Source organism: Lissotriton helveticus, chromosome 6, assembly GCF_964261635.1.
Source record: "Lissotriton helveticus chromosome 6, aLisHel1.1, whole genome shotgun sequence".
Lineage (NCBI taxonomy): Eukaryota > Metazoa > Chordata > Amphibia > Caudata > Salamandridae > Lissotriton > Lissotriton helveticus.
Window position 1 is genome coordinate 913,692,689 of NC_136067.1, and position 27,433 is coordinate 913,720,121.

Below are 27,433 nucleotides of genomic sequence, written 5' to 3' on the forward strand. Positions count from 1 at the left end.
TGGGCTATGCCCAAATAAGGGCTTGATTTCTATATAACGGCAATGTGAATTGCACCTATATAAGGGCATGAATCGGGAAAATTCACTCGGAGCGTAAAACGCCACACAACACTTTTCACATTTATTTTTCTTAAGCAGCCCATTTTTCTTACAGGAAATTAGGCTGCTTTTAAAAATAAAGTTTTGATTTTTGTAACATTTCAGTGAGAGTTGGCAGTAGTCCCCTGAAACACTGGATCCTCCACATGAAGTTGCCACCGCAGCAGGGACCTATTCTTTTTTCTGAATGAGCAGCCATCCCAACTAGAGAGCCGTAAGTTCACAATGGTATGCACATGGAATTCTTGTTGCAACCAATTGATACATATGGATCCAAATTGAAATTTGGAAACGATGCCCTCAACACGTCCCTTTGAAAATGAGATTTGGTATCCATTTGTGTATTCTTTTACGGAGACAGTAAAACTTCACTGACTCACAAAATGGGTTTAGTATATTCAAAATATATTCTTAGCAGTTGCAAACAATTTCATTTTGTGAATTGGAGTGTTTGCAACCTCCTAAAAGTTTAGCAGATGTGGCTCATAGTTTCTCTTATAGGGTCTTTAACTTGGCTTTGAGTTCTAGTGTTCCATTCAGTTTCTCAGGAGCTGGGATGAATCAGATCTACTGTTTAAGACCTGGTTTATACATGCACAATGCATATGAGTAATTAATTCACACAATCAATTAAGTTACTTTCAGAGGTGGCTAAGATTTATTGACGGGCTTCCACTTAAAGAGCACTATTGAGCCAGCTGCCATTTGGCCCTTAAAAAATCAAAGTAAGATTATATTTTGCTGTCATGTAGCTAAATTAGTAGATTTCTCCACTATATGTTTAATGCAGGGAAAGACATTAAAACGTAGAATATAGTTATTTGTATCTATGAAACGAACTAGGTCCTTTATATTTTGGCAGGACTGGAGAGCTGCCATAATAAGTGACTCTACCAGCCCACAAAATATGTGGTTTCCTCAACCCATTTAAATGGGAGGAATTGCTGACTAACAACCAGAGGAGCAACTGCTGGTGGAGCAGCAGGTCAATAAACGACAGTGATGTCTGTCAGAGGGTTGCTGCCTTTAATGCATTGGGTAATTTGCTCTTTTTAGGATGGTCCTCCAGTTGTATAGTTTCCTTGCAGAACTTGTTGGGATTGTGGGTAAAATAAAGAGCAGCCCTAAATCATACATAGATATGGCTTTGCATGTCAGGCCCATTAATTTTTGTTTTTTACAAGCAAACTCCTGCCTTAAGAGTTTTTAAAAAACAACAGATTGTTGAGGGGGATAAAAAGAAATGGCACCTGGTCAGCATTCAGCTCTGCCGACAGTGAATCTGCTTCATCATTGGATGCGCTTTCAGCTAGACCTGGGCGGAATTCAAATTAGTGGCCCTTTACCACGCCTACATGGGTGGTGCAAAACGTGTCATGCCAACGTCAATGGTGATTTGTTTTGTTAAAATACCTGAATACATCACATCATTCCCTTTACGTGGCTCAGTGTTCAGATTCCCAAGCTGCCCTAGAAGTCTGCACGAGGGCTCATTTTAAGCTTGGATCCCAGTCAGGGCTCCCGGAGGCTGATACGTTATCTTGAATGTCCTCCTCTGGGACTCACTGTGCATGGAGTACAAGAATGTGTAGTGCTGAAGCAGGCCCATGGTGATGCTTGCCTGAGATAGGATGCACAGATTGGGCCCTAGGTCAGAGCCCTAGCTGGCCTGGAGTGGAAGCCACTAGCCATGGGCTCCCTTTTCTGGCCCACCATGTCAAAAAGTGCCCAATACAGTTTGTTATCAGTGATAATATTGAGCAATAGAATTCATCCTTATGATCAATGGGGCCATAGCTGGAGAAAAGCGTGACTACGTAGGAACCCACTTGGACCTTCGAGCCCACCCCCTGCCCTCTCTCTACGCCCATGTTATGATCAATGGTTAAGGGCAAACCTCACCTAAACAAAAGAGTCACTCCCTTGGTCTGCGTGTGACTAGTCGCATAGAATTGAAGTGGGTACCAATATGGTTGGAGCCGTAATGGGCCTGTTTTTGGTACTTGTATAGTACAGAGGGGGCCTCAGCCACTTTTACAGCCACTTCTGTACTAAAGATCACTCTGGCCTTAAATGTGCAACAACATGATCACAAAGGTGAGCTTTATCATTTGCAAGGTAGCATGGTCCCATGAAAATGAGAAAATTCTTTGCCCCTTCACCTGCCCTATATTGCAAACTTAGGAACAAATTAATTAGGCCGACAAAAGGTGCCTTGATTGTGCTATATAGACATGGTGTACAGTAAGTGCGACCAAAAAGGGTGCCCTCTAAAATGGAAAAGAGGGTCCCAGGGACCACCTCCTTATGCCCCCGTACAGACAGGTGCAGTCACTCACTGGATCTGATTGTACGGGGATATTTGTCTGCCCTTAAAACACGGGGCAGGTTGCCACCAGCACAGTGAAATGTGGGGTGGCTGCTTCAAACAACAGATCCACCTTATCACTAATCTACTATTAACAGCGGGTTTGCAAGGACACTGGTAACAGGACACTTGTTGTGATACTAGGCATTGTCCTGTTCTGCACCTCGTGCACTCACTTAAGTGCACACCACAGATCAGAGTGGGACAGCGCACAGTAACTCTAATGAACCCTCAGGTGTCCATCAATGCCTGTCATTTTTACATCTCTGAGGGGAATAATCCCTGGTGAAGGCAGGGGACTTTTGAGTTGTGGTCGTGTTAGACCTCGATGAAGACAGTGCTTCTGCTTGGGTCTAATGAGGGCCATAAAGTACAATGCAGGTGAGTGTGTTTTACATTTTTTAATTAGGTTTCATTAGGTTATCTTGTGATAAGATCAAGATTATGTTTACTGTGGTCACAGGGCATTATTTTTGGTTTTGCCCAACAATGCAGATCCTCCATATTTGATATTTATACTATATATTGAATAGTTATGAAAGTGCCAATATAGAAACTACTACTTTTTGAATGGAAGAATTCCTCCTCAGCCAGTAACACCATAACTCCAGAAATCAAGCTGCGCATTATTCTTTCCTGTTTGAATTTTTTTTTTTCATTCGTTTTGCTGTAACATGAAGTCAACGTTTGTTTAATGGTATAACATACTGTTTGTGATAATTAATTGAGATTGTGCTTTTTCAGAATCGAAATATATAGTTTACAACTTTTACTATAAAGATCCATATTGTCATAGCAGAAATAAGAGCAGGCATGCAGGCCAAATATTTGCACTTTGTATTATGCCAACCATCGAATTGGAATGCATTTTCATAGTAAATACAGAGGGCCTGAAATAAAGTTTGTGTAGAGTTACTCCATCACAGACATGATGGATATCCCATTTACATTATAACAAGTGTTATAGGATATAATGCACGTGTGGTAGGAAGGACAGGATATCTGTCTTCTTTGCCATGGAGTAATCTGTCCACCAAACTCTAAACCACACCTTGACTTTGGAAGCATTTTTCTGTACAAATGTGGAGCTATTGAGCAACTTTCTCAGTTTTTACTACACTTTTTCAGAAGATGTTGCTGAGCAATACACTGCCAACTACAAAAAATACTGCATTGTCTGGTAACTCATACCTCTAGTTGCTAAAATGGATCTGCAGACTACACAATGTTTAAGGGAAACGTACATGATAGGTTTATTACTACAGGCTTTTAAGTCAGTGATGATGGCCATGTGTTCACTTCCTAGAATGCATTCTGTTTAGCATGGTAGCACTAGCATTCAGATTCCTTCCAATGGGTTGTCTCCTATCTCAACTCTATGTTTATGGTCCCATCTAGGCTATTACATGCATAGAACCTTGGGTATTTGGGTTCTGAGGTGACATTGGAAGCCCAGGGGTGATGTGGATGATGGAGAAGGAAATTTTGGGTGTGATTCACAAGCTGCACTTTCAAGTATATTGTTGTACTACAAAAGTTGCTACAAAGTGCTATTCACAAACTGATCTTTTGTAGTAACTTCCACTTTGAAATAAGTTGACTATTTTTCATTATTCACAAAATACACTTTTGTAGTGAGTTAGCACTACACATGGTCAACCACTCGTATTGCAACACCCTCAAATTAAAATGAAGGAGGTAGAAACTTACTACAAAAGTGTGAGTTGGTACAAAAGTGCATTTTGTGAATACTGAAAAGTAGTACACTTATACAAAACTGTAAACTTACTCAAAAGTGCAAATTACCTGTGTGAACAGGGTCCTAACTTTGTAACTTCATTGTCTATATAAAATAATATGATGGCAGGCAATATAAATAATTTAAAGAAAATTATGCCTTTTAACTACTCATGTACATGATTTCATCATATCTTCTTACAATGTGTATAGTGGAAATGTTATTTTTTAGGAAGAGTTTTTTTGTTTTCATTTGTACAAGAGCGATTTACAAATGCTAAGTTATGCTTTTTGCATACTGATAAAGGTTTCTTGGCTATGCACATTCTCAAAGAGTCAAACTCTGTGTAAGTTCTTCTACAGGGCACAGGGAAGTGAGAATGCAGCATTAAAACCTAGAGGACAGTCTTCGGAAGCAGCTGCGGAACACCAGCGCAGAGAGTACTGTCACTGGCCCTGCAAATGTCCGCGTAAACCCACGTGCCCGCCTGGGGTGAGCCTGGTCAAGGATGGCTGTGGATGCTGTAAAACGTGTGCCAAACAGACAGGAGACGCCTGCAATGAAGCAGATGTCTGTGATTCCCACAAAGGACTCTACTGCGACTACTCAGCTGACAAGCCTAGGTATGAAGTTGGAGTGTGCAAATGTAAGTTTCTCCTCAAAATGTATATCCTCACTCAATATTTTTGTACAGTTATAGAAATCTGTGTTTATTTATACTCAAATTAATAATAGGTCCATCTGCAATGTATTAGAGAGCTGGATACTCTAATAGCCAAATTAGTGATCCTACTGGAGAAGCAGGTTTTTCTAGATGTTTGTTAACAGGAGTAAAGTTTATGTCACACTGTTAATACCATATGAGGCACTGTTCTCTAGGTGTAATGTCCACTGGCTTGCATAAGTTTCAAAGTCATCCATCTCATTGGATCTGAATATCTATGCGACAGCAATAAAACTTTTGGGTGCCATCAAGAATTTAAGATGTGATTCTCCATTAAGACTGGAATGGAGAAACTGCTCAATCCTTCTCAGAAGTAGCTTCTTCAGTTTGAGTCGCCCTTCTTGAACTAAAGCGATGGCAGAAACATCTCCATGAATCTGATAACAATATTAGGTAATGGTAACACCTGCTTGAGTAGATGGATACCTATAGACTTGCGCTTTTATGGGTATTCACAAACTATTGGCATGAGTGTTTTATAATAATACTAGCAGCCCGTCCCGACGTTGTCCGGGAGCAATCAGGCTTTTGGGCCCCCGCCCGCCCAGACGTTGTCTCAGGCTTCAGGGCCCCCGCCCGCCCCGACGTTGTCCGTGGGTCCCCCGGAGCACACCCGCCACTTTCAAGGCCCCCAATGAGCCGCGCACGGGCCGCTTCACCTACCTCAGCCGCCGCTCCTCCCCGCCTGTCTGCCGCTCCTCACCGCCTGTCCGCCGCTCCTCACCGCTCCTCCCCGCCTGTCCGCCGCTCCTCCCCGCTCTCATGTACGCCGCTCCTCCTCGCGCTCCTGTACGCCGCTCCTTCCCGTGCTCCTGATGTCAGCACGCACGTCTCGGCCGGCGCTACTTCCAAGGGACTACTTTTTTTTAATGGTAAATATTTTAAAGAACGTATATTTTATTTTTTTATATAGCCTATGTCCATCTGCAGACCCTGACAATTACAACAATGTATCGGGTGTTTGGATTGGTGCTGTGGTTCCTGAGTTTACTCGCCTCAAAGGTTCAAAGTTCTCTCTTTATAATAGTAGTATATATATATATATATATATATATATATATATATATATATATATATATATATATATATATATATATATATATATATATGTATAAAGTCTAAACAGGAAGCCCCAAATTAAAGCAAAGCCACACGAAGTTCAGATCAGCACGTTTATTTACATCCATTTCACTGCTCGCTCCTTGACAGCTTTCAGAGCAATCTTTGAACATGTAAAGCCTGACGCGTTTCAGGAAATAATCCTTTCTTCAGAGGCATTGTTCACGAAGGGCTGGAAGAGCAGTTTTTGGCCGTGTCTGCTCATATAATCACTGGCACCTGCCACAGTGGGCGTGGCTAAATCGCAAAGCCTTCTGTGCCTTGTAATACGCTGGCCCGCTTCCCACAGTGGGGCCACTCAACAGTCCTTGCAATTTGAACCAAGTATTCACCAAGTGGAGTAAAGTAAAGCGCTGTAAGCCCTCAGATTGCGCTGTGCAGCAGTGAATTCGTGCTCAAGGCAGCACCACCTGCATTGGAGCTGCTCTTGTCTTCGTTCCGTCTTTGCAAGCCCCTTCTCAGAGCCTGCACGAACCCTTCGTAAGGTGGGCCTCGCTTCTCGACTGGGCAAACAGCCGATATCCATATAGTCTAAACAGGAAGCCCCAAACTAAAGCAAAGCCACACGAAGTTCAGATCAGCACGTTTATTTGAATCCATTTTACTGCTCGCTCCTTGACAGCTTTCAGAGCAATCTGTGGCCGGCGCTACTTCCAAGGGACTACTTTTTTTTTAATCGTAAATATTTTAAAGAACGTATATTTTATTTTTTTATATAGCCCATGTCCATCTGCAGACCCTGACAATTACAACGATGTATCGGGTTTGGATTGGTGCTGTGGTTCCTGAGTTTACCCGCCTCAAAGGTTCAAAGTTCTCTCTTTATAATAGTAGTATAGATAGTATATTATTATATTATAATGGAACAGATACAGCCTAATCACCAAAGCTTTGGCACTGATGGATCAGGTTGGAATCCCAGCATTGGTTCTACATCCTGTTATTCTGGACAAATTATTTGATGTCCCCGTACATAAAAAAGATAAAACAATTAATCAGACATTGTGTTACCTTGCGTTATGTAATCCGATGCTCATGTAAAGAACTGTTATGCCAACCGCCCAAGTTTATGCTAAATAAAACTGCGAGAGAATATGTATATTCCCACGCTGGATATCAGATTTATTCCTGGCACGAGGAGAAGTAAGTAAAATTCATCTGATGTAAGTGCCAGTGTTTTCGAATGGAGAAAATATTTTCCCCAACGATAAACAAAGGAATTCTTAACAGGTGCATGTTGTGGTGTTTTTGAAGGAGGTGTTCTGCTGCAAGGCACAACCCTCAATTTATTTAAGCTCCAAAATCATCAGAAAAGCAAACAGGATATGTTAGGTACGTACAAGGCCTGAGTCGCTACACGGAAATTATTAGTCTTAGGGCGATTGAACTTTTATACTCCGATTATGAATAATCCAAATTTACCTGAACTTGTTAACGATGGCTATATGCAAGCTTGGTACTCGGCAGGTATAGACAAATTAGGCACTTTTTTTTACTCCTGCAGGTCTTGTCTCTTTTGACGAGTTAAAATCAAGATTCAGTATTAACAACAAAGCCGTTTTTTAAGTACCTATAAGTCAGGGATTATCTCCAGCGGAAAGTGGGCGGTCCCACCAGCTTAGAAAAAATTTTGCTGGTTGACAATTTGATAACGCAGAATTAAATCCGCATTGAGATGATTTATCTGATACTGATTACTGAACAATGAAATGAAAGACGATCTACATAAACAGTGTGTTGAGTGGCAGAACAAGCCCTTAGCCTATCCTGAACCAGTTTAATGTCGGAAAACTTACAAGTCCAGTTTTTTAAAACCTGTTTTATGCTGTATTAACACCGACGCACAAGTTACTACTTGTGTAACGATATATCTGTAAGAGACATTAGTTAGTATTATATTCCTTACCTTAGAATATCCCCAGGCGTCAGACTGGATCCGGAAAATTTTGCGTAGCAGTACCCTTGCGCGTCGGTAGGCGTCGTCTGCGGCTCCGCGTCCGTCGTCGGCGTCGTGGGCGCCGTGATGACGTCGTCGGAGTACTTAGACGCCGCCTCCGCGTGCTGACGTCAGTTCTTAGACACAGCTTTTCCGCGCCAGAAACGCAGAGCCATGTCAAAAACCAACACTGGTGCCATGAAAACTAGGGCCCTGAAGGGGACAACCCTAACCCTAGATATTGGTTCGCAGAATGGGGAGGATGGGTGGGTCGGTAAGGAATCTAATACTAACTAATGTCTCTTACAGATATATCGTTACACAAGTAGTAACTTGTGCATCTGAAAGAGACACGTTGGTATTAGATTCCTTACCTTAGAATAGATACCCCAGCAATACCAACCCCGGTGGTGGGTCTGCGAACCAATAATCACACCAGAAAGTCCTGGAGGACGGAACGGCCAAAGAAGCCATCCCTCCGGACTTGGCTGTCCAGGCAGTAGTGTCTAGCAAATGTGTGCAGCGATGCCCACGTGGCTGCCTGACAGATGTCTTGTAAGGGCACACCCCTGCCCAGGGCAGTGGTAGTAGCCGTGGCTCGGGTGGAATGAGCTCGCAATCCAGCAGGGGGCTCCTTCCTAGCCAAAGAGCAGCATGCCTGGATGCATAAGACGATCCACCGGGAGATGGTCCTCTTGTGCACCGCTTTCCCCTTCTTAGCGCCCACGTAACCAACAAAGAGTTGGTCATCCACCCGGAACTGGCGTGTGCGATCCAGATAAAATGAGAGCGCACGTTTTGGGTCCAGGCGGTGGAGCTGCTCTTCCTCTTTAGAGGGATGCGGTGGCGGGAAGAAGGTTGGCAAAGTGATAGACTGCCCGATGTGAAAGGCCGTGACAACCTTGGGCAGGAAAGAAGGACGAGTCCTCAGAACAACCTTGTCCGGATGGACAGAGAGGAAAGGGGGTTTAGAAGATAGAGCCTGGAGCTCACTCACTCTCCTGGCAGAGGTGATGGCAACCAGGAAAGCAGTCTTCAAAGTCAGAAGGCGAAGAGGACAGTTGTGAAGTGGCTCAAACGGAGCGCACATCAGGAACGTCAAGACCAGGTTCAAGTCCCACTGAGGCATCACAAACGGAACAGGAGGAAACGTGTGAGTGATGCCTTTAAGAAATCTGTTAACAATAGGGGACTTGAACAAAGAAGGCTGATCAGGTAGCCTGAGAAAGGCTGAAAGGGCAGAAAGGTAGCCCTTGATAGTGCCCAGAGCAGAGCCCTGCTGGGCAAGAGAAAGAAGAAAGAGAAGAACCTCAGAAAGAGGGGCAGAAAGAGGATCCACAGCCTTTGCTGTGCACCATGCCACAAATCCGTTCCACCTGCAGGCGTATACCGACTTTGTGGAGGGACGCCTGGCTGCCAGAATAATGTTACAGACTTCAGGAGGCAAGTCAAATGGCCTCAACTGTCGCCGCTCAATCTCCAAGCATGGAGGTGGAGACTGGACAGGTTCGGGTGGAGGACCGTCCCCTGCTGCTGCGACAGAAGGTCCTCCTGAAGAGGCAGACGAACCGGGGGATCGACTGACAGACTGAGTAGCTCTGGATACCAGTACCTTCTCGCCCAGTCCGGAGCCACAAGGATGACTTGGGCCCGGTCGTGCTTGATCTTCTTCAGCACTCCAGGGTAGAAGTGGTATAGGCGGAAAGGCGAATGTGTAAAACTTCCTAGGCAATCATAAAAAAGGGGAAACTAATGCAAGGAGGGACGGACAACTAGATAAATGCACATACATACATGTATTATTTATTTCTCAAAAACCATATTTTATACACAAAATTTAAAAATAACAATTCATAAATCACAATAGCAAAAAAGATTTTTAAAAACAATAATAAAACATCAACATAGAAATAAATAAACAATTAATATTTAAGACCAAAGGTGGCAAGTTTATGTATTTCGACGCGGGTTTCGGCGTTCAAGACAACGCCTTCTTCAGGAGCCACACAATTTTCTGCAACATAACAGAAAAACATACTATAACAAACCTATTTATTATTTATTATCATTATAACCATCAGTTAGTGCATTTCTATTTTAATCAAAAGAGTTTGTCCTCCACTACCTAGCTATTAGACCCTATTGGTACAACAAAGGATTATATACAAAACGGCACAATCATTAACAGCATGAATAGGACCGTCCCCTGCTGCTGCGACAGAAGGTCCTCCTGAAGAGGCAGACGAACCGGGGGATCGACTGACATACTGAGTAGCTCTGGATACCAGTACATTCGTGCCCAGTCCGGAGCCACAAGGACGACTTGGGCCCGGTCGCGCTTGATCTTCTTCAGCACTCTGGGCAGAAGTGGTATAGGCGGAAAGGCGTACAACAGACAGCAACTCCACTCGCGACGAAAAGCGTCTCCGAGCGAGTGCCGCCTTGAAAATTCCAACGCGCAGAACCGATGACATTGCGCGTTCTCTTCCGTGGCGAATAGATCTAACCAAGGCTCTCCCCATCGCTGAAAGAGGCCTTGCGCCACGTCCGAGTTCAGACGCCATTCGTGATCCATCATGCACCGACGGCTGAGCTCGTCCGCCCTGGCGTTCAGAGAACCCGCCAGGTGTTGAGCCACCAGGGTCACGCCCTGGCGTTCCAGCCATTGCCAAAGACGAAGAGCCTCTTGACAAAGGATCCACGACCCCACACCGCCTTGTTTGTTGCAGTACCACATGGCGGTGGTGTTGTCTGTGAAAACCTGCACTACATACCCCCGGACAGATGGGAGGAATGCCTTCAGTGCTAGACGAATCGCCCTGAGCTCCAACAGGCTGATATGGAGCCGGGTCTCCGCCGGAGACCAGAGGCCTCTGATCTCCGCCTCTCCCAAGTGGCCTCCCCAGCCCTGGAGGGACGCGTCCGTCAGAACTACGTGCTCCGGTTGGGGAAGGGAGAGGGATCTGCCGCTGACCCAATCGCGGTCCGTAAGCCACCACTGCAGCTGTCTCGCAGTGCCCTCCGAGATCAGGACGTGGTCGAAAAGGTTGCCCTGATGCTGGGCCCACTGAAACTTCAGGTCCCACTGCAGAGCCCGCATCCGCCGCCTGGCGTGATGCACCAGTAGGATGCAGGAGGCCATCAGCCCCAGAAGCCGTAGCGTCAACCTGACCGAAACCCGGGACAACGGCTGAAAGATGGGAATCAGAGCCTGAATATCCCGGACCCGCTGTTCGGGTGGATAAACCCGGAACCGCGCCAAGTCCAGAACCGCTCCGATGAAGAGGAGCTTCTGAGAGGGGCACAGGTGTGACTTCGGCACATTGATGGAGAACCCCAGCTGGTGCAGGAGGTCTGCCGTCGTCTGAAGGTGGCCGACGACTGTCTGGGGCGAGCCCGCCTTCAACAACCAGTCGTCGAGGTAGGGGAAGACTGAAACCCCTAAACGACGCAGATGAGCTGCGACCACCGCCATCACTTTCGTGAACACCCGTGGGGCGCTGGTAAGGCCGAATGGGAGCATGGTAAACTGAAAGTGCTCGTGGCCTACCGTGAACCGCAAGTAGCGCCGGTGGGCAGGCCGGACGGGGACATGAAAATAAGCGTCCTGCAAGTCCAACGCCACCATCCAGTCTCCTGGGTCCAGGGCAGCAAGGACCTGAGCCAGTGTCAGCATCTTGAACTTCTCCTCCCGGAGGAAGCCGTTGACGTTCCGTAGGTCCAAGATAGGGCGTAGGCCCCCTTTGCCCTTCTTGGGTACCAGAAAGTAGTGGGAGTAGCAACCACACCCTACTTCTGGCCCAGGAACGCGCTCGATGGCCCCTTTGGCAAAGAGGGACGTAACTTCCTCCTGCAGAAGTCGCAAGTGATCCCCCGATACACGGTGGTTCTGTGGTGGCATGGCTGGAGGAGTCGCCTCGAAGGGGAGGGAGTAGCCCCTTCGGACGATTTGCAGCACCCACCTGTCCGACGTGACAGTGCGCCAGTGGAGGTGGTGATGGCGAACCCTGCCTCCAACTGGCGTCACATGGGCCTGAAAACACGGACTAGGAAGGTTTTGAGGCGGATGCTGCGGGGGAAGGTGTGGACTGACCTCGCCGCTGCCCCCGACCGCCCGGACGGCGGTTCCCACGGCCGCCACCGCGTTGGATATTACCCTGCGGCGCGTGGCTGGCGGCGCGTGTGGGCGCACCCCTTCCGTGGCCACGAAAGGAGTGATAGTCAGCCGTTTGCTGGCGCTGGCCCGAAAGGCCTAAGGACTTGGCCGTAGCCCTGGAGTCCTTACAACGCTCAAGCGCATGGTCTGCCTTGTCGCCAAAGAGGCGACGGCCATCGAACGGCATGTCCATAAGCGTGTTCTGGACATCTGCCGAGAAGTTGGCGGACCTCAGCCAGGCGTGGCGTCTGACCGCCACCGTCGTAGCCATCGCTCTGCCCAGCGAGTCGGTGATATCCAGCCCACACCTGATGGAGTACTTTGCTGCGTCCCGGCCCTCCACAAGGGCTTGGCCGAGTTTGGCCCGTACCTCCAACGGACACTCTGGCAGCACTTCCGCGACCTTATCCCACACTGAGTGGGTGTAACGTCCCAAGAGACAGGTGGTGTTGGAAGACCGCAAGCCGAGGCTCAGGGATGAGAAGATCTTCTTCCCATACTGGTCATATCTCTTGGATTCCCGATCCGGCGGAGCCGACAGGAATGCGGTTTGGGAATTGGAGGCCTGGATGACCAGGCTCTCGGGGGTGGGGTGGGTGGACAGGAAACATGGGTCGCCCGGGGCTGGGCGGTGGCGTCTGGTCACGTTCCTATCTACGGGCGAACCCGTAGCGGGCCTGGACCAAGTGCCCAAAAGAACGTCCGTCAAGGCCTCATTAAAGGGCAGCAGAGGCTCGGCCGAGCTTGACTGCGGTTTAAGGACCTCAGTGAGGAGGTTAGTCCTCACGGCCGCGACGGGGAGCTCAAGGCCCAAGGCCTTGGCAGCCCTCATCAGCACCACACTATAAGTTGCCCCCTCCTCCGAAGCCACGGAAGGAGGGGAGACAAAACCAGAGTCTGGAGAGGTGTCCAGGCCACTGGCATCCCCAAGGTCTCCTGCCCAGTCCTCATGAGACTGACACTCCCTGGTCAGAGGGTCCTCAGACCCCTCCCAGTCCTCCCCTTCACCCATCTCCTGAGAATCAAGGTCGTCAACCAATGGGACCTGTTCATAAAAGTGAAAGTCACCAAACGCTGTCTGGAGCGGCGCCCATCGGGGCCGTCCCGACGGCTGAACAGGAATGGGGACAGAACCGGGGTCGGCAGCGTCGGAGCCGAAGCACCCAACGGTGTCGGGGCCGGAGCCGCCGACCCGCTAGGGCTCCCAGACGGGTCCGCTGGGCCCGGAGGCGTCGCGGAACCCGCCGGAGGAGAGAGTTTCCTCATGGCCATGAGGAAGCGCTCGATCTCCTCCTGCGTCGCGTGCGGCCCAGGGACCGGAGGGTATGGAGCCGGACGCGGCGCCCGCGGCCCAGACGGAGCCGCATGGGTGGTGTCACCCGAACCCCCGGCCGCATCGTGCGAGCGTCGGGGGGAGTCCGAGGAGCGATGACGCCGCTTGGACTTCTTGTGCCTCTTACCTGACGACGACTTCGACCCGGAAGAGTGAGGCCTACTCTCGGAGCTGTGGTGGCTCCGGGCCCGCGACCTGTCCCTCGACCTCCCATGGGACTGTCGGAGTTCGAGGCGCCTACGGGACCGCTCCCGCCTGGCTTTCGAAGAGAGGGCCCGACAGTCGGAGCAGGCCTTGTCGTCGTGGTCGACGCCCAAACACGACAAACAGACGCGGTGAGGATCCGTGACCGACATCAGCCGGTCGCAATCGTCACAATGCTTGAAGCCGGGCATCCCTAAGGCACCGAGTCGGAGTCGAGAGATTTCGAAAACAGGTATCAAGAAGGATCAAAAAGTTAGTCAAAAATTGACTAGGGTTACTGCTTTTTCCAGATCTGCGCTTGCTGGCGCGCAAAAAAGAAGAACTGACATCAGCACGCGGAGGCGGCGTCTAAGTACTCCGACGACGTCATCACGGCGCCCACGACGCCGACGACGGACACGGAGCCGCAGACGACGCCTACCGACGCGCAAGGGTACTGCTATGCAAAAATTTCCGGATCCAGTTTGACGCCTGGGGATATTCTAAGGTAAGGAATCTAATAGTAACGTGTCTCTTTCAGATAAGAATCGCAAAGTGGGGAATGGGACAGGAACCAACTGTCCGCTTTGTTCCACTTACTTCGCTGATATCATTCATATGTTTGCATCTTGTCATTCTTTATAATCAGTCAAAAATTAAATACAACATTTTCTCATTATCAAATTGAATATAAATGTAACACTGACACCTAAATTAATTCTGTTAGGGGTATATGAAGAGAAACAGACCCCGTGTATGGATTTTTTCCTTGCTCTATCTATGACAATTTTTAGACTGTTAATTGCCTCAGCCTGGCTGGAACCACAGCCCCCTTTGTTTCAACACTGGTTTGCGCGCCTATTAGCCATCTATAGAATGAAGAAAGCGATCTACTGTATGAAAGGCTCTCAGGCAAAAAAGAAAGGGCAGCTACTATGGGCACTTTTACTCAGACTCGAAAACTGATGCTGTATGTGAAACCAGGAAGGACTGCTAACATTTATTTATTTTTTAGCCCTGCCTCTTTGTGTTTATCTTGGCACACCGCACTTTAACTATAATGGCTGGAGATTTATATCTGTTTTTATATACCTGAAGTATTAACTGATGAACTGTTACCAAGCTGTCTTTCATCTGTGGACTTGCACACTGCACTTTAATATATATACCTGAATGTTTTATTGATGAAATGTCATTAGGTAGCCTACCACTGGTGGATTGAGCCAAATATTGTACTTGTAAGCATTATGATCAGTTGTACCCATGTTATTTATTCCCTCATCACGGGTGGGGGGCCGCGGGGTGTTGTTTGATTAGAAATGCTCAATAAAGATTTAATTTAAAAAAGAAAAGACATCAGGGCGTGGCCGAGGTGGGGACCCAAGGGGACGGGCGTTGCCTGAGTTTCCAGGTCAAGCCACCCTGTACCACTGCATAATCAGTCTTGCAGAGGCTGTGGGTGTCGGCCACAGTGGTTGAGACTGTGGGGAACCAAAGCAGAACTGACAGAAGATTCCAGGCCAACCGCGATCGGAACTGTGCAGGTAAGGGTGCAGCCGTGGTGTGCCTGGGGTGGAGACATGTACAGCTACAGACGAGCTTGTGGTCGGAGGCTGAGCCTGAGTGCTCTTTCCTTGCCCCCTTCCTAGCCCGGGTCAGAGAGGCCTACTTGGTGCAGTGCTTCAGCGAATTAACACCTCTGCGGCGCTCCCATATATATCGCCCGAGGCCTCGAGAGAGACTTCGCCTCACGGGAGATCCCCCGAGGGCTTTCACGATTAAGGACTGTAGAGTCCTAGCATGAACACGGTCTAGTGTTCAAGAGTGTTTGTATTACACTTTACACCCACCCACCACAGACGTCATGGTGTCACATGATGCTGGCAATAAAAGGGGCCGAGCGCACGTGCTCGTGGCCATTCCCACTACCCCTAACTGGTGTCTGTGTCCACGTCATTGCCGCTACCTACCATGCGGGCCTAGGGCCCTCCCCAACACTACACTGGCGACGAGGCCGGTAGTGCAGCCCATGCGTGCCACTACCCACAACTCACAAACAATAAAAAGGGGAAGTGAGCTGCCCGCCTAGAGGGCATCCCCTGCCGCAGGGCGCAACGCGCCGAGAAGCCGGTGGGCACGTCGGAGCCCCGCAGTGACCGGGGGCCCCACAGCAAGCCGACCGGAGCCCACCCGCGTCGACCGCCACCAATGAGTGCCACCTGTAAACAGCGGACCGCCCAGAGCCCACCTGCGATGGCCGCGAGGCTGCAAACCCCACTGGAGAGGTGCACGGGCCGGGCGGAGCCCACCCGCCACGACCGCGACAAAGCATCTGGCCCGCCGGCCGAAGGTGAGCCCCAGGGGCGAAGTGCCCGCCATGAACTGTGCCAATATGTAAGCAGGACCAGCGGAGCCCACCCGCGGCCTGCCCGAGTCGTCCCCTGCCCCCGCCGCGTGTGTGCTTAGAAGCGGCGGGGCACAAAGACTGAAGACGGCGTGGAAAACAGTGCGGCCGACCCGCAATCACCAAAAACAACGAGGGGGAGGGAGCGGAGTAGCTAACCGCCTCCCGACCCCCCTCGCAATGTGATCCGGGCCAGCGGAGCCCACCCGTGGCCCGCCGGTAGCGCCCCCCCCCAAAGGAAGACTCTGCAGCGCCAGCGGAGCCCACCCGCGGCCTGCCGACGGCACCCCCGAGAGGAAAAGAACTGCAGAGCCAACAGAGCCTACCCGCGGCCTGCGACGTCCGTGGCAGGTCTCCGCCGCGCAGCGTGTGCAAGTAGGAGCTGCTGCGGCGGGAGACCGGAGAATGGAGCCTGCAGCAGCTGTTAAATAGGCAGAGCCGGCGGAGCCTACCCGCGGCCTGCCTCAAGCGCCCCCGCCCAGTGAAGAGTGACCGGAGCGACGCGCTCCCCCCACCAGAGAAGCATCAATACACACCCCCCGCTCGCGCGAGTACTGCCGGAGGCTGCCGCGAGCGAGGAGGGGGGAGAGGGTTGCAAAGCCTGCATGCGGCCAGGAGCCGCCGAGAGCAAATGGGCCCCCACAGTGACATCAAATGAAAGTGCCGGTGCACCCAGCAAATATTCAGAACATCTGCCACCCCCAGAACTGTGTGCGCGAGCCCTCAGCACAAAGGAACATTTCCCCCCCCCCTCACGCACACGCGGACGTTTTGCTTTTCCCCTGGCAGGACACAAAATAACGCCTGTTTTGCCCCACTGCCAGAGAGAGAGAGGAACTCTGCCCAGAGCACCACAGTAACTCTAGCTGAAACCCCGGTGACCCACACACGGAGCATGGAGCCCTTGCACGTCCTGGGGTCATGGGAATAATGCAAAGACTCACCTGGGAGGCAGCATGAGGCCAGGGGACCAACAGCAGCTCCAGCCCATGGCGTCCAGCCCCTGGGGCCGACTCACAGCAGCAGCTCCAACCCCCTGTGCACTGAGACAGTAGAGTGCACATCAGGGGAAGACGAGACAGGCTGCTACCAAATCCAGCAACACTGCCACCCAGTGGCCAAAAGCAAAAGTGCACCTGAATCCATAAGGACAAAAACAAGCATTGCACAACACAAGCTCAATCAGCAGCAGCAGCAGGGGCAACAGACTTGAGTAAAGCCCCAACGAAAGCATCCAACCTCACGCAGCAAGTAAGTGCGCAACAGCGCAGGTGACACCCACACACACCAGCAAGGAGTCGGCGGCTGCCACTTCCAACGCGACGTGGGAAGAGGCACCAATGCCTCACTAAGCATCCAAGCACTGACATCTGGAGGAAACGACTGCCAAGCACTGGAAGAACGTCCAGGGAAGAGACTGCCGCGATCAAAGAACGGAGAGACCAGCGACGCCTTGTGGCCACAGGCGCTCACCGCAGCATCAACTACTCCCGCCAACGGTCCAAAGCATCAAGTACCTGACGACAGCCAAAGCAGCAAGTACCCAACGTCATGCAACAGGCGTCCCAGAACCCTGAACAGTAAGTGCGCAAACAACGCGCCACGTGGCGACGCACAGCCACCGCAAGCGAAAGAAGAGCGCAGGCAGCGCCATCGCGCAGAACAATTATCACGCACGACCACACGATGTGGCGCCTCCCAGGAGCCGATCCGCAGAATGATCGCCCATCAAGTGCTGACCCACAACGGGTCCCCAGGAACTGTTGTAGCGCAAAGTTTGACAGGACGACCGAAAGCAACCTGCCAGGCATCGGCAGAAGTGGACCACCAACCGGTCCAGGACGTTCAACCATGAAAAGGTCTCCGGACGTGGACCCCCGAACGTCACCAACAAGCATCAAGAAAAGAAAGCATCAAGAAAAGAAGGTTCGCGACACCAACTCTGGCTGCTGAGGAAGAAGGAGAAAGTGTCCCCGACGGGGACAAGACCAGGGGTGCACATGCAGAGTGCGCGCACTGCATGGAGGACCCAGGTCAGGAGTGAAGACACAAGATCGGTCCAAGTGATGTCGCGAAGCAGGAGGAAGAAAAGGAGAGATCCGAGTGGCACATCTGCCACCGTGAAAAGGAAGGAAGAAAAGAAGAGATCTGAGTGGCACGTCTGCCACCGCGAAAAGGAAGAAAAGGAGAGATCCGAGTGGCACATCTGCCACCGTGAAAAGGAAGGAAGAAAAGAAGAGATCTGAGTGGCACGTCTGCCACTGTGAAAAGAAAGCAAGAAAAGAAGAGATCTGAGTGGCACGTCTGCCACTGTGAAAAGGAAGGAAGCATATCCATGTGGCCTGTTGCCACAGTTAAGAGTAGAAGGAGAAGTCAGTGCGAAGCAACGTCCCCACGGTGAACCAACTAAGGAAAGAGAGAGGAGTGCAGGAAGACCACTCACGCTCCCGAAGAGAAGGAAGGCGACAAGTGCCAGGACAACGGTGCGAGGAACACAAGGCCGGAAGAACACCAGTGGCAAGGAAGACCAGCTGATAGACGATGTTTCCGCACACCCAGGATCTGCGGGGAGGAGCAAGCGAGACCGTTTGTGACATCTACCTTTGGGGTCACACGGACACTGGACACATGCCAGCCGTGGTGACTCAGGGGCAGAGGCCTCCGGGACGCATGTCCCCGCGACGAGAGACGGTCCTCCGACGCCCATCCGAAAGGTCCGGGGAGGGCGAAGACATCGCAAGCAAAGACAGAAACCAACAGCTACCTTGGGACGAGGCTGCGGAATCTGAGGTGAGGCACATGGTCTGCTACATACCCCCAATGACGGCGGCGCAGGAGCAACCAGATGTGGCACATCCAGCCCAGCGCAAATCCGAGAAAGAGGACCTCAAGGATATCCCGTGGCAGGGGAACACCGACGAGAGGGGTCATCCTAGTGAGAGGGATGCCTTGCAACGGATCTGCCTTTTGCCAAGTAGGACACAGACTACAAGTGAAGCTAAGGCCGAGACCGGAAATCGTGCATTATTCCCCGGCGAACGACAAGAACTCCAACTGCACCCGTCGCCATGGAAGTGGGCAAAAGAAGGACTGTGAGGACAATCTTGTCGCAGAGTCGTCAATAGACTGGTTTCCATCGAGTACCCCCAAACCGGTGCCACTGTGAACTGACGTTCCCCGCAGCAGATTGAACACTATCTGTGATGCCAAGCAGCGGCGGATAAAAGGACTCAGCGGAAGTTGAACACTTTACTGCATCCTGATACAGTTTGTTTTTCCCACAGGTTGATTTCTATATGTGGGTTTTTGCGATTAAAAAATGGGAGGGATGTAGAGTCCTAGCATGAACACGGTCTAGTGTTCAAGAGTGTTTGTATTACACTTTACACCCACCCACCACAGCCGTCATGGTGTCACATGACGCTGGCAATAAAAGGGGCCGAGCGCACGTGCTCGTGGCCATTCCCACTATCCCTAACTGGTGTCTGTGTCCACGTCATTGCCGCTACCTACCATGCGGGCCTAGGGCCCTCCCCAACACTACAAGGACCTGCGGAACAATCCAAAAGCTGCCAAACCTGGTTGCTTGGCTGAAACTGCGAAAGATGTGCCATCAAGTGATGGTGCCCCGAAGGATGATTTCTCATCACCTGAAAAAAAGGGGGCCATTCAGTCTCTCTTGCAATAAATGAGGAAGGACATTGCAGCTATAAATGAAAACTTCACAAAAGTCCGCACAGAGCTTGACCATTTGGTGAAAGGAGTTGAGAAGCATCGGGATGTGGTGGAGGCAACGGTGGCACAGCATGATCGGGATAATATAGCCTAGAGGGTCTCAGCACTGGAATCTCAACAGCAGGACCCTTCCGATGCCTTGGAGGATTATGGGAATCGATCCTGACACATTAATATCCAGATCATTGGGATAAGCGCCATCATCTCGAATGCTGGGCTCGAGGGCCATGTACTAACCCTGTTTCATCACATACTTCAGGACACCATGGATACAGACCTCACTCTGGATCACGCACATTGTGTTTTCTCCTCCTACCAGCAGCAGCATAATGGGGTACAACAGCATGGATAGTATGATAAGTGCTTACTCGCTAGTGTACACAATCTGTCCTCTGTTTGTGTGAAGCTGAGGTATTGCACCAACGGGTCCCAGTTATCCCTAGGTCGAGAGGCCTGTGGTAGTTCCTCCGCATATGTTTCCAGCTTTTCTTTACAATACGTCATATCTATGATCCAATCTTTAAATTTCGGTTGAAGTTTGCTACTCCATCGCATTGATATGCATCGCTTAGCCTACAACAACGCCTCCGCCAAGAATTTAGTTCTGCGTGCCAGTTTGAGCTTATAAATACCTAGAAGACATACCAGGGGTGCATTGGGGACCCGCTGAGACAGCATATTAGTGAGAGTGTTGGTCACTTCCAGCCGGTATGAATGGAGTTTTGAGCACTACCAGGCCACGTAAAAGAAGTCTGTTTTGGGGGCACTACATCTGTGACACCTATCACCTGCCCTTAATCCGTATTCATGCAACTGCACAGGTGTTTAATATACCTGCTGTAGAAACTTAAAGTGTATAATTTTCAGGTTGCAATTTGATGTAAGCAGTTTCAGCTGCATGCAGGTATAGTCCCAGTCCACTTTGGCAATGGTATCGCCAATCGTTGCTTCTCAACGTACATGGGGTCTTTCCAGGGCTTGGAACTGCTCACGGTGAGCCATAGTGTATAATCTGTAACTAAGCGTTGCCGCGTTGCTGATGTCAATAGGACCTGTAGGGCATTATGTGTCAGCGGTTCATCCGGGAATGATGGGTATAAAGCTTTTACCACTAGTCCCAGTCGCAAATACGCAAAGATTGTTAAGGGGATGCGATGTGCACCTAAGGCTGCATCATTTTGTGATATACACTGTCCATTCGGAAATATATCCCCCATAGTGTGGAGGCCCATCTCATTTAGCAGATTCAGCATGTAGTATTCCTGCATCACTGTATGGTGTGGGTGATGGTGCAAAGCAGTGCCGGTGCTTATGTTGGGAGCTTGTGCACACGTTTCGCTAGTGTGTGCCACGCTCTCGAGGGGCAGACAGCTGGGTGTATCTCAGTGCTCGGAGCGCTCTGTCTAGGTGATGAGATAAGTGTGAGTAAGGGGTAGGGTGTATGCTCTCATACTCGACTGCTATATGTGGTATGTGTCCGTGCGGGTGTAGCCAATAGTAAGCGTGTTGTGACTCTGCACAGTAAAGTGCATAAGATGATACACAACTTTTTGTCTACAACCAAGAGACCGGCACCGTTGTGCGGATTTTGAAACCAAGTAATTGACAGTAAAACGAGAGACGGAAAGAAGAAAGGTGGTCAGCCTAGTAAGGAACAGCCTATGATCTCATTGTGACCCCCTCCTGGAGTAGCCATAGAATTTGTAAGTATTTCGGACATGTTAGTTCCAGAAACTCAATCGCTAAGATTTTAATAAACGGGGCACACAACTCAAGGTATTGTAACGCACTGTTGTCCACCGCAATAGACATACGTTACATTGCCAGGGCCACCCATAATCTATGCAGCCATGAAATCTGGCCTGGGATCTGCTCTGTTACCCACTGTGCAAGAATTGCTCTCGGGTGGCATTTAGGGCTAACAGCATTAGTCTACCTCTGATTGCCGGGTGATTTGCTTTGTTTAGGGCTCTAAACATTTCATATTTCATGACAAATTTATATCCTGGGCACATACATTACACTTAAATCAGGCTATTTTACAAACAGTGTTGGTATTTGAGCTCATGAGTTAATGATCCATTTCGGATTTTCCAGCAGCCAAAGTGAGTGCTTTACTCATTTGAGAACTACCAGTACCAGAATTCCCAGGGACTCTGTAACTTCCTGGGGAATCTCTGCCGGGTTAAAAGGAAGTGCCTTGCTTCACTCAAATGTTAGCCGAATTGAAGCAGACATCGGGTTTGTGGAGAATGCTCTGAAACAATTTAATCCAGGTAAGCGGCATGAGGCACTACCTTTATAAATAGGAAAGTGCATTTAGGTCAAGAGTTTTAGTAACTTTTACCGTTCCCCCTTTAGACTAAGTTTAAAGAAGTGTGGACTCGGGATGGGCGTCGCCTGAGCAGCCTCATGGAGTGGAATTAATTTGCCTGCAGGTAAACAGATTTAGAGCACTGATGTCGATTTTAAGAGGCTTTAGACATAAAAACACTTCACTAATGGAACATTGTTTGCCATCAGTGAGGCGCCAACTACTGACTACAGGCATGCCATCAGCACAACTTTGTAAAGTCTCTGTGTCAACTGGGATTTCTAACTAAAGGTAAAAGTCGCTCTTTACTAATCCCTATAGCTTGTGAACACTAGCGCATTGTATAAATACAGCCATATGTGCGCGCAACGTAATGTTTTGGTCATTACCTTACCACCTAGATTTTTCATCACATATCATGGCAAATTAAACCCTCAGGCACTTAGAAGAGGTTTCAACTATTCCTCTAGACACAGGGCGGACGCACATTGCACCGCTTTCAAGGTACTCAATTAAATGCAGTATCTGTTGTACATATTCTTTGGGTCGGCGTTTAGGAAATATAAATTATTCACTTATGGTTTCGTTGATTTTTATAGATATCAACCTTGTCCAAGTCCTGAGGAGAATCCGTGAATTGTGTGGATTCAAAACGCGTTGGCTCTTGTGACCTCAGGGGATTGTGTATATATTGTGCCTTAATGAATGTAGCAATAATGTGTTCCTTTTGTGTAGGCAACATTGTTTTGAAGACATAACCCCCGGTTTCTTGGCCTAGGCAGGACAATTAACAACGTCTAGTTAAGAATCTAACGTCCCTATGTGCCTTATGTAAAAACTAGGACTGGTGTTGTACTTTCAATGTTAATGTTATTTCACACGATTGTCTAAGTTTGTTTCACTTGTCATTTTTGTCTTTGAATTTTTTCGTTTTTAAGTGGAATATAACCTTGTGTATAAATGTGTTTTTGTAAATGTGGTGTTCTGTAAATAGAAAGTTTCTTTTCTAAGATATGAAAAATAATTTCTTTGCTTCGCTAATCTAAATAATTTAAACTAAGCTAAATAATGCAATGCAATAAGAACCCTAGAATTTATGGTCTAAGGCAGTGGTTCCCAAACTTTTGACTTCTGAGGACCCCCATTGAGTCACCACTGGAAGCCGGGGACCCCCTAACAATTTGTATGAGTTAAATTTCAAATATTAAAACAGTAATTCGAAAAAAATACACACATGTACACACAACAAATACTCAAAGTACTAAGGATTTTGGGGCCAGATGTACGACCATTTAATTTAGCACCTCGCAATTGGCGACACATTGCGAGTGGCAAATTGCGAATTGATAAATGAAATGTATAACAGTGTGTTTAACACTGTTTGGGATTCCCAATGGAGTCGCAAATTGTGAGGTTAATTAATAATAATGAGCCTCTTGCAATTTCCGAGTCCATTGGGAATGCCAGCCCTCCCAGGTATGGTGGCCTGCTGGGCTCTGCAGGTCACCATGTCTGGGACTGCTTTTAAATAAAGCAGTTGAAGAAAAAAAATGCAGCCCATTTACCATGCATTGAAAAAACAAGAAAATGAAACGTTTTCGTTTCATTTTCTAAGGGCAGGCAGAGGTCCCTGGGACCACTGCCAAAAAAATAATAATTTTGCATGCATTTGCAAAGGGGAAGGGGTCCCTGAGGACCCCTTCCCATTTGCGAATGCATTACTATCTACTTGAAGTAGGTGGTAATTGCGAGTGTTTTACGACCGCAAAACATTTGTACATGGTTTTGAGACTCGCTATATGGAAAGGAATGCCCCTTCCAAATAGCAAGTTGCAAAACCTATTTAGCGAGTCGCAAACAAATTGCGACTCGCGAAATAGGCAATGTACATGGCCCAATAGGTTTTTGCATGCGCAAACGGGTTCGCGAACCCATTTGCGCATATAAAAACGGATCGTACATCTGGCCCTTAGTATTTTATATTGAAGTAATAGCCCCTCTGTCACATGTATTTCATTTGTTTTATAGCATCTCTCATACCATTGTAGGATGTCAGAGCACTGTACATCACAAACATATAGAGACATTGAATCATACATGTAAATCAGTGTGTATACAAAATGTTTAAAGGGTGCTTGGTCTGGAAAAGCACAAACACAGGATTCAGAACATAACACAGTGGCTAGCACTGACTTTTACATTAAAAATGTATTTCCACCCAAATAACTCTTTTTAGCAGCATCAGGATAATGAATAACTGGGAAAAAACATACGTTACTAACTGGTACCATGCAGTTTGCAAGCATTTCTGATGACAGTTTATAGGTCCCTCTGCTACATTACGATTGTCACTTATGAAGTGCACAGTAACGAAAGAATCTGTGACAAAAGCAGTAACCACGAACCTATACACATAAAATACTGCTTTTTAAAATGCATGTTGCACATTCTTTGCAGTAGGCACATTAACCCTCTCTGCTACATTAGTTAAGTCAAAGCTGCCACTGAACAAAACTCTCTGCACGCTCCAGCAGGTACATTAATCACTGGCATTAGCTTGACACTTTTATTGTTGCTGGAAAGCTGCTAATTATACAAGAAACTTTCCTGTGCTTTTAAAACTGTTGCCTACGGACCCCCTGGGAATGTGTCACGGACCCCTGGGGGTCCGCGGACCAGAGTTTGGGAAACACTGGTCTAGGGTATTCGCTTTAAAGTGTGCAAACTAGTCCTTCTGGACACACTCCTTTCTCTTGTATTCTTTGTAAGGGGGCACCCAATTTCTTACCCTTGGTTTTGGAGGCACTTGCATCATCAGAGAGGAGAGCATAAATGTCTGAGATAAGATGTTTGTCCCCGTCTTTGCATATTAACCATTTCTCGAATCGGGTTAGGGGCGGGAGGCACCATGCTCATAACCTGGAGGTGGATATCCAGTGTCTAACCTGAGCATAGTAAAACAGATTGGTCTCTGGTAAGTCATAGTCCTGCTGTATCTGATTGAAAGGGATGATCCCCTGTGGATCAAAAAGTGAGCCTATGCGTTTGCATCCCTGATCGCTCAAGCTCTCCGAACCCATCCCCGGAGGGAAGTCAGAATTGTCAGTGATCGGTGTCATCGGTGAGGGAAATGTCGTGAGACCAAGCCGTTGCATCCCATACTTTTATGGTTGTGTCTGTCACCAGTGATGAGTACAGAACCCATGCCCTATGCTTACAGGGTAGCCAGACCTCCCTCCATATATTAGCGATCATCTGGTCCATAAAGGACCAGTGCTTCTCTGACAGCAGGCGATTCCATTCCACGACTTATCATAGTTGTACGGCCTGAAAGTATCTCGGGATCGGGGGAGTGCTAGGCCACCTTCAGCCTCAGTCCAGATAAGTTGTTGTTGATGGAGACACGGTTTCTTGCCACTCCATACAAACTGATTCATGGGGAGTTAGAGGTTACGAAGGACTGCCGGTCATTTGTTTAGTAGTATAGTTTGGAATATAAAAAGGATGCGAGGGAGTATTGTCATTTTAACCGCCCCCAAACGTCAGGACCAGGACAGTGCCGAACGACCCCAGAATGAGTGTGTCTGATTTGTCTGGGCAAGCAGGGGGCCATAGTTGGCCGCCAGGGTCTTCGCTGGGAAAGATGCTTAAGAGACACCTAGATATGGTGTTGTCTCCTCTGCCCATTGAAAGGGGAACTGCGTTTACAACATTTCTGTCCGGTCCTGGGCAACTGAGAAGTTCAGTGACTGAGATTCCTGTAGGTTGACCTTAAACCCTGAAACTTCGCTGAATGCTTTTTTCTCATCCATCAAGGACGGGAGCAAGGTGGACAGCTCTGTTAGGGACAGGATGATATCATCGGTGTATAGACTAATCTTATGTGTGTCAGCCCCCAGGCGGATCCCGGAGACATGGGGGTTGTCTCTGACTCTCTGCACCGTGGCTCCATGTATTGTGCGAATAAGAGTGAAGAGAGGGGACAGCCTTAGCGAGTTACTCTAGCAATTGGGAACATAGATGGGGAGGACCCGTGTACCCAGACCGAGGCTCAGGGGGTACTAAATATGCAGCATATACAAGCTATAAATCTGTCACCAAACCCCAACCGGCAGAGTGGTTAATAAGTAGGGTCAGTGGATGTGATTGAACACATTTTCCACATCGATGGGGTGGGTAATAACTGGATTGGGTCAGTGAGGTGAATGAGCATTTTGGGTTTCCTCCACACTGTCTCCAGGGGATAAAGCCAGCTTGGTCGGGGTCTATCAGCCCTGGCATAACGAGGTTTAGTCGGCCCACAAGAATTCTTACGAAGAGTTTGGCATCAGTGTTAAGCAGAGATATGGGCCTGTAGGCTCCACATTCCTTAGCGTCCTTTTGTGGTTTTAGGATCACATAGAAGGAGGCCTCAAGCATAGAATCTGTAAGGGAGCAGGATTCCCGGAAGGAGTTAAACAACCAAGTCAAAATGGGGGCTAATTCTTGACAGAAAGTTTTGTAAAATAGTGGAGTGTAACCATTAGGCCCTGGTGCTTTAGACGGTTCTGGAGGGAGGACTGTTAAAGAAATTTCACACAGGTAGGCCTCTCTGCATCGTCAGTTTAGGCGTCTAGGCTTGCATATAGCATGCAGTAGAAATCCTTGAAGGCCTCAGGTATCTCTAAGTCTGTATTGACTTCTATCCGATTGCGGGTGCGAACGAAGCCACGACCCCGGCCATTGACTTGCCGTGTAGCTTATGCGCCAGCATTCAGCCGCATTTGTCTTCACTGAGATAGAATTTGTGACTGAGTTGTAGTAGGGTGTACTCCACCAAGTCCAGTCACCTGAGGAGAAGCCACTGCTTTTTAACCTCCCTCCACACCGTAGAGGCCCCTGTACATTTGTGGATCATCTCAAATTCCGAGACCGCCTGATCTAGGAGACGTTTTTTTTCTTGGTGAAGCCTTTTTTTCAGCTACCGTGATCAGCTCGCTCCTAATGTACGAGCTTAAGCACCTCCCATAGGTAGGATGCACAGGTCTCATTGTTGTCATTGTATCGAAGGTATTCTCCTTTCATCTTGCGAATTACCTCGATTGTCTGCAGGGATTAAAGCACAGCATTCCGCAGGTGCCAGCAGGAGGCCTGGGGTTGCGTAATTTATATTCGTATTGTTAATGCAATCGGGCATTGTCTGACAACGATTGTGGTTCTATGCACGCTTCCCTGGCACTGGCTGAAAGGGCAGGGGACGTGAGGAAGTGATCAATTCAGGCGTAAGATTTGTGGGCCGCTGAATAATATGTATAGTCTCTCGCAGTAGGGTGGAGGTGTCGCAG

At 48.7% G+C, this 27,433-nt stretch overlaps 1 protein-coding gene across 1 annotated transcript in view; it reads left to right on the top strand.

The window, feature by feature from the left end:
* The window catches only part of CCN6 (cellular communication network factor 6), a 158,856-nt gene that overhangs the window by 8,929 nt on the left and 122,494 nt on the right, over positions 1-27,433 (top strand). The window contains exon 3 of the mRNA XM_078648561.1: positions 4,557-4,828. Coding sequence (XP_078504687.1) covers positions 4,714-4,828 — 115 coding nt within the window. The 5' untranslated portion in view covers positions 4,557-4,713. The remainder of the gene's footprint in view (positions 1-4,556; positions 4,829-27,433) is intronic.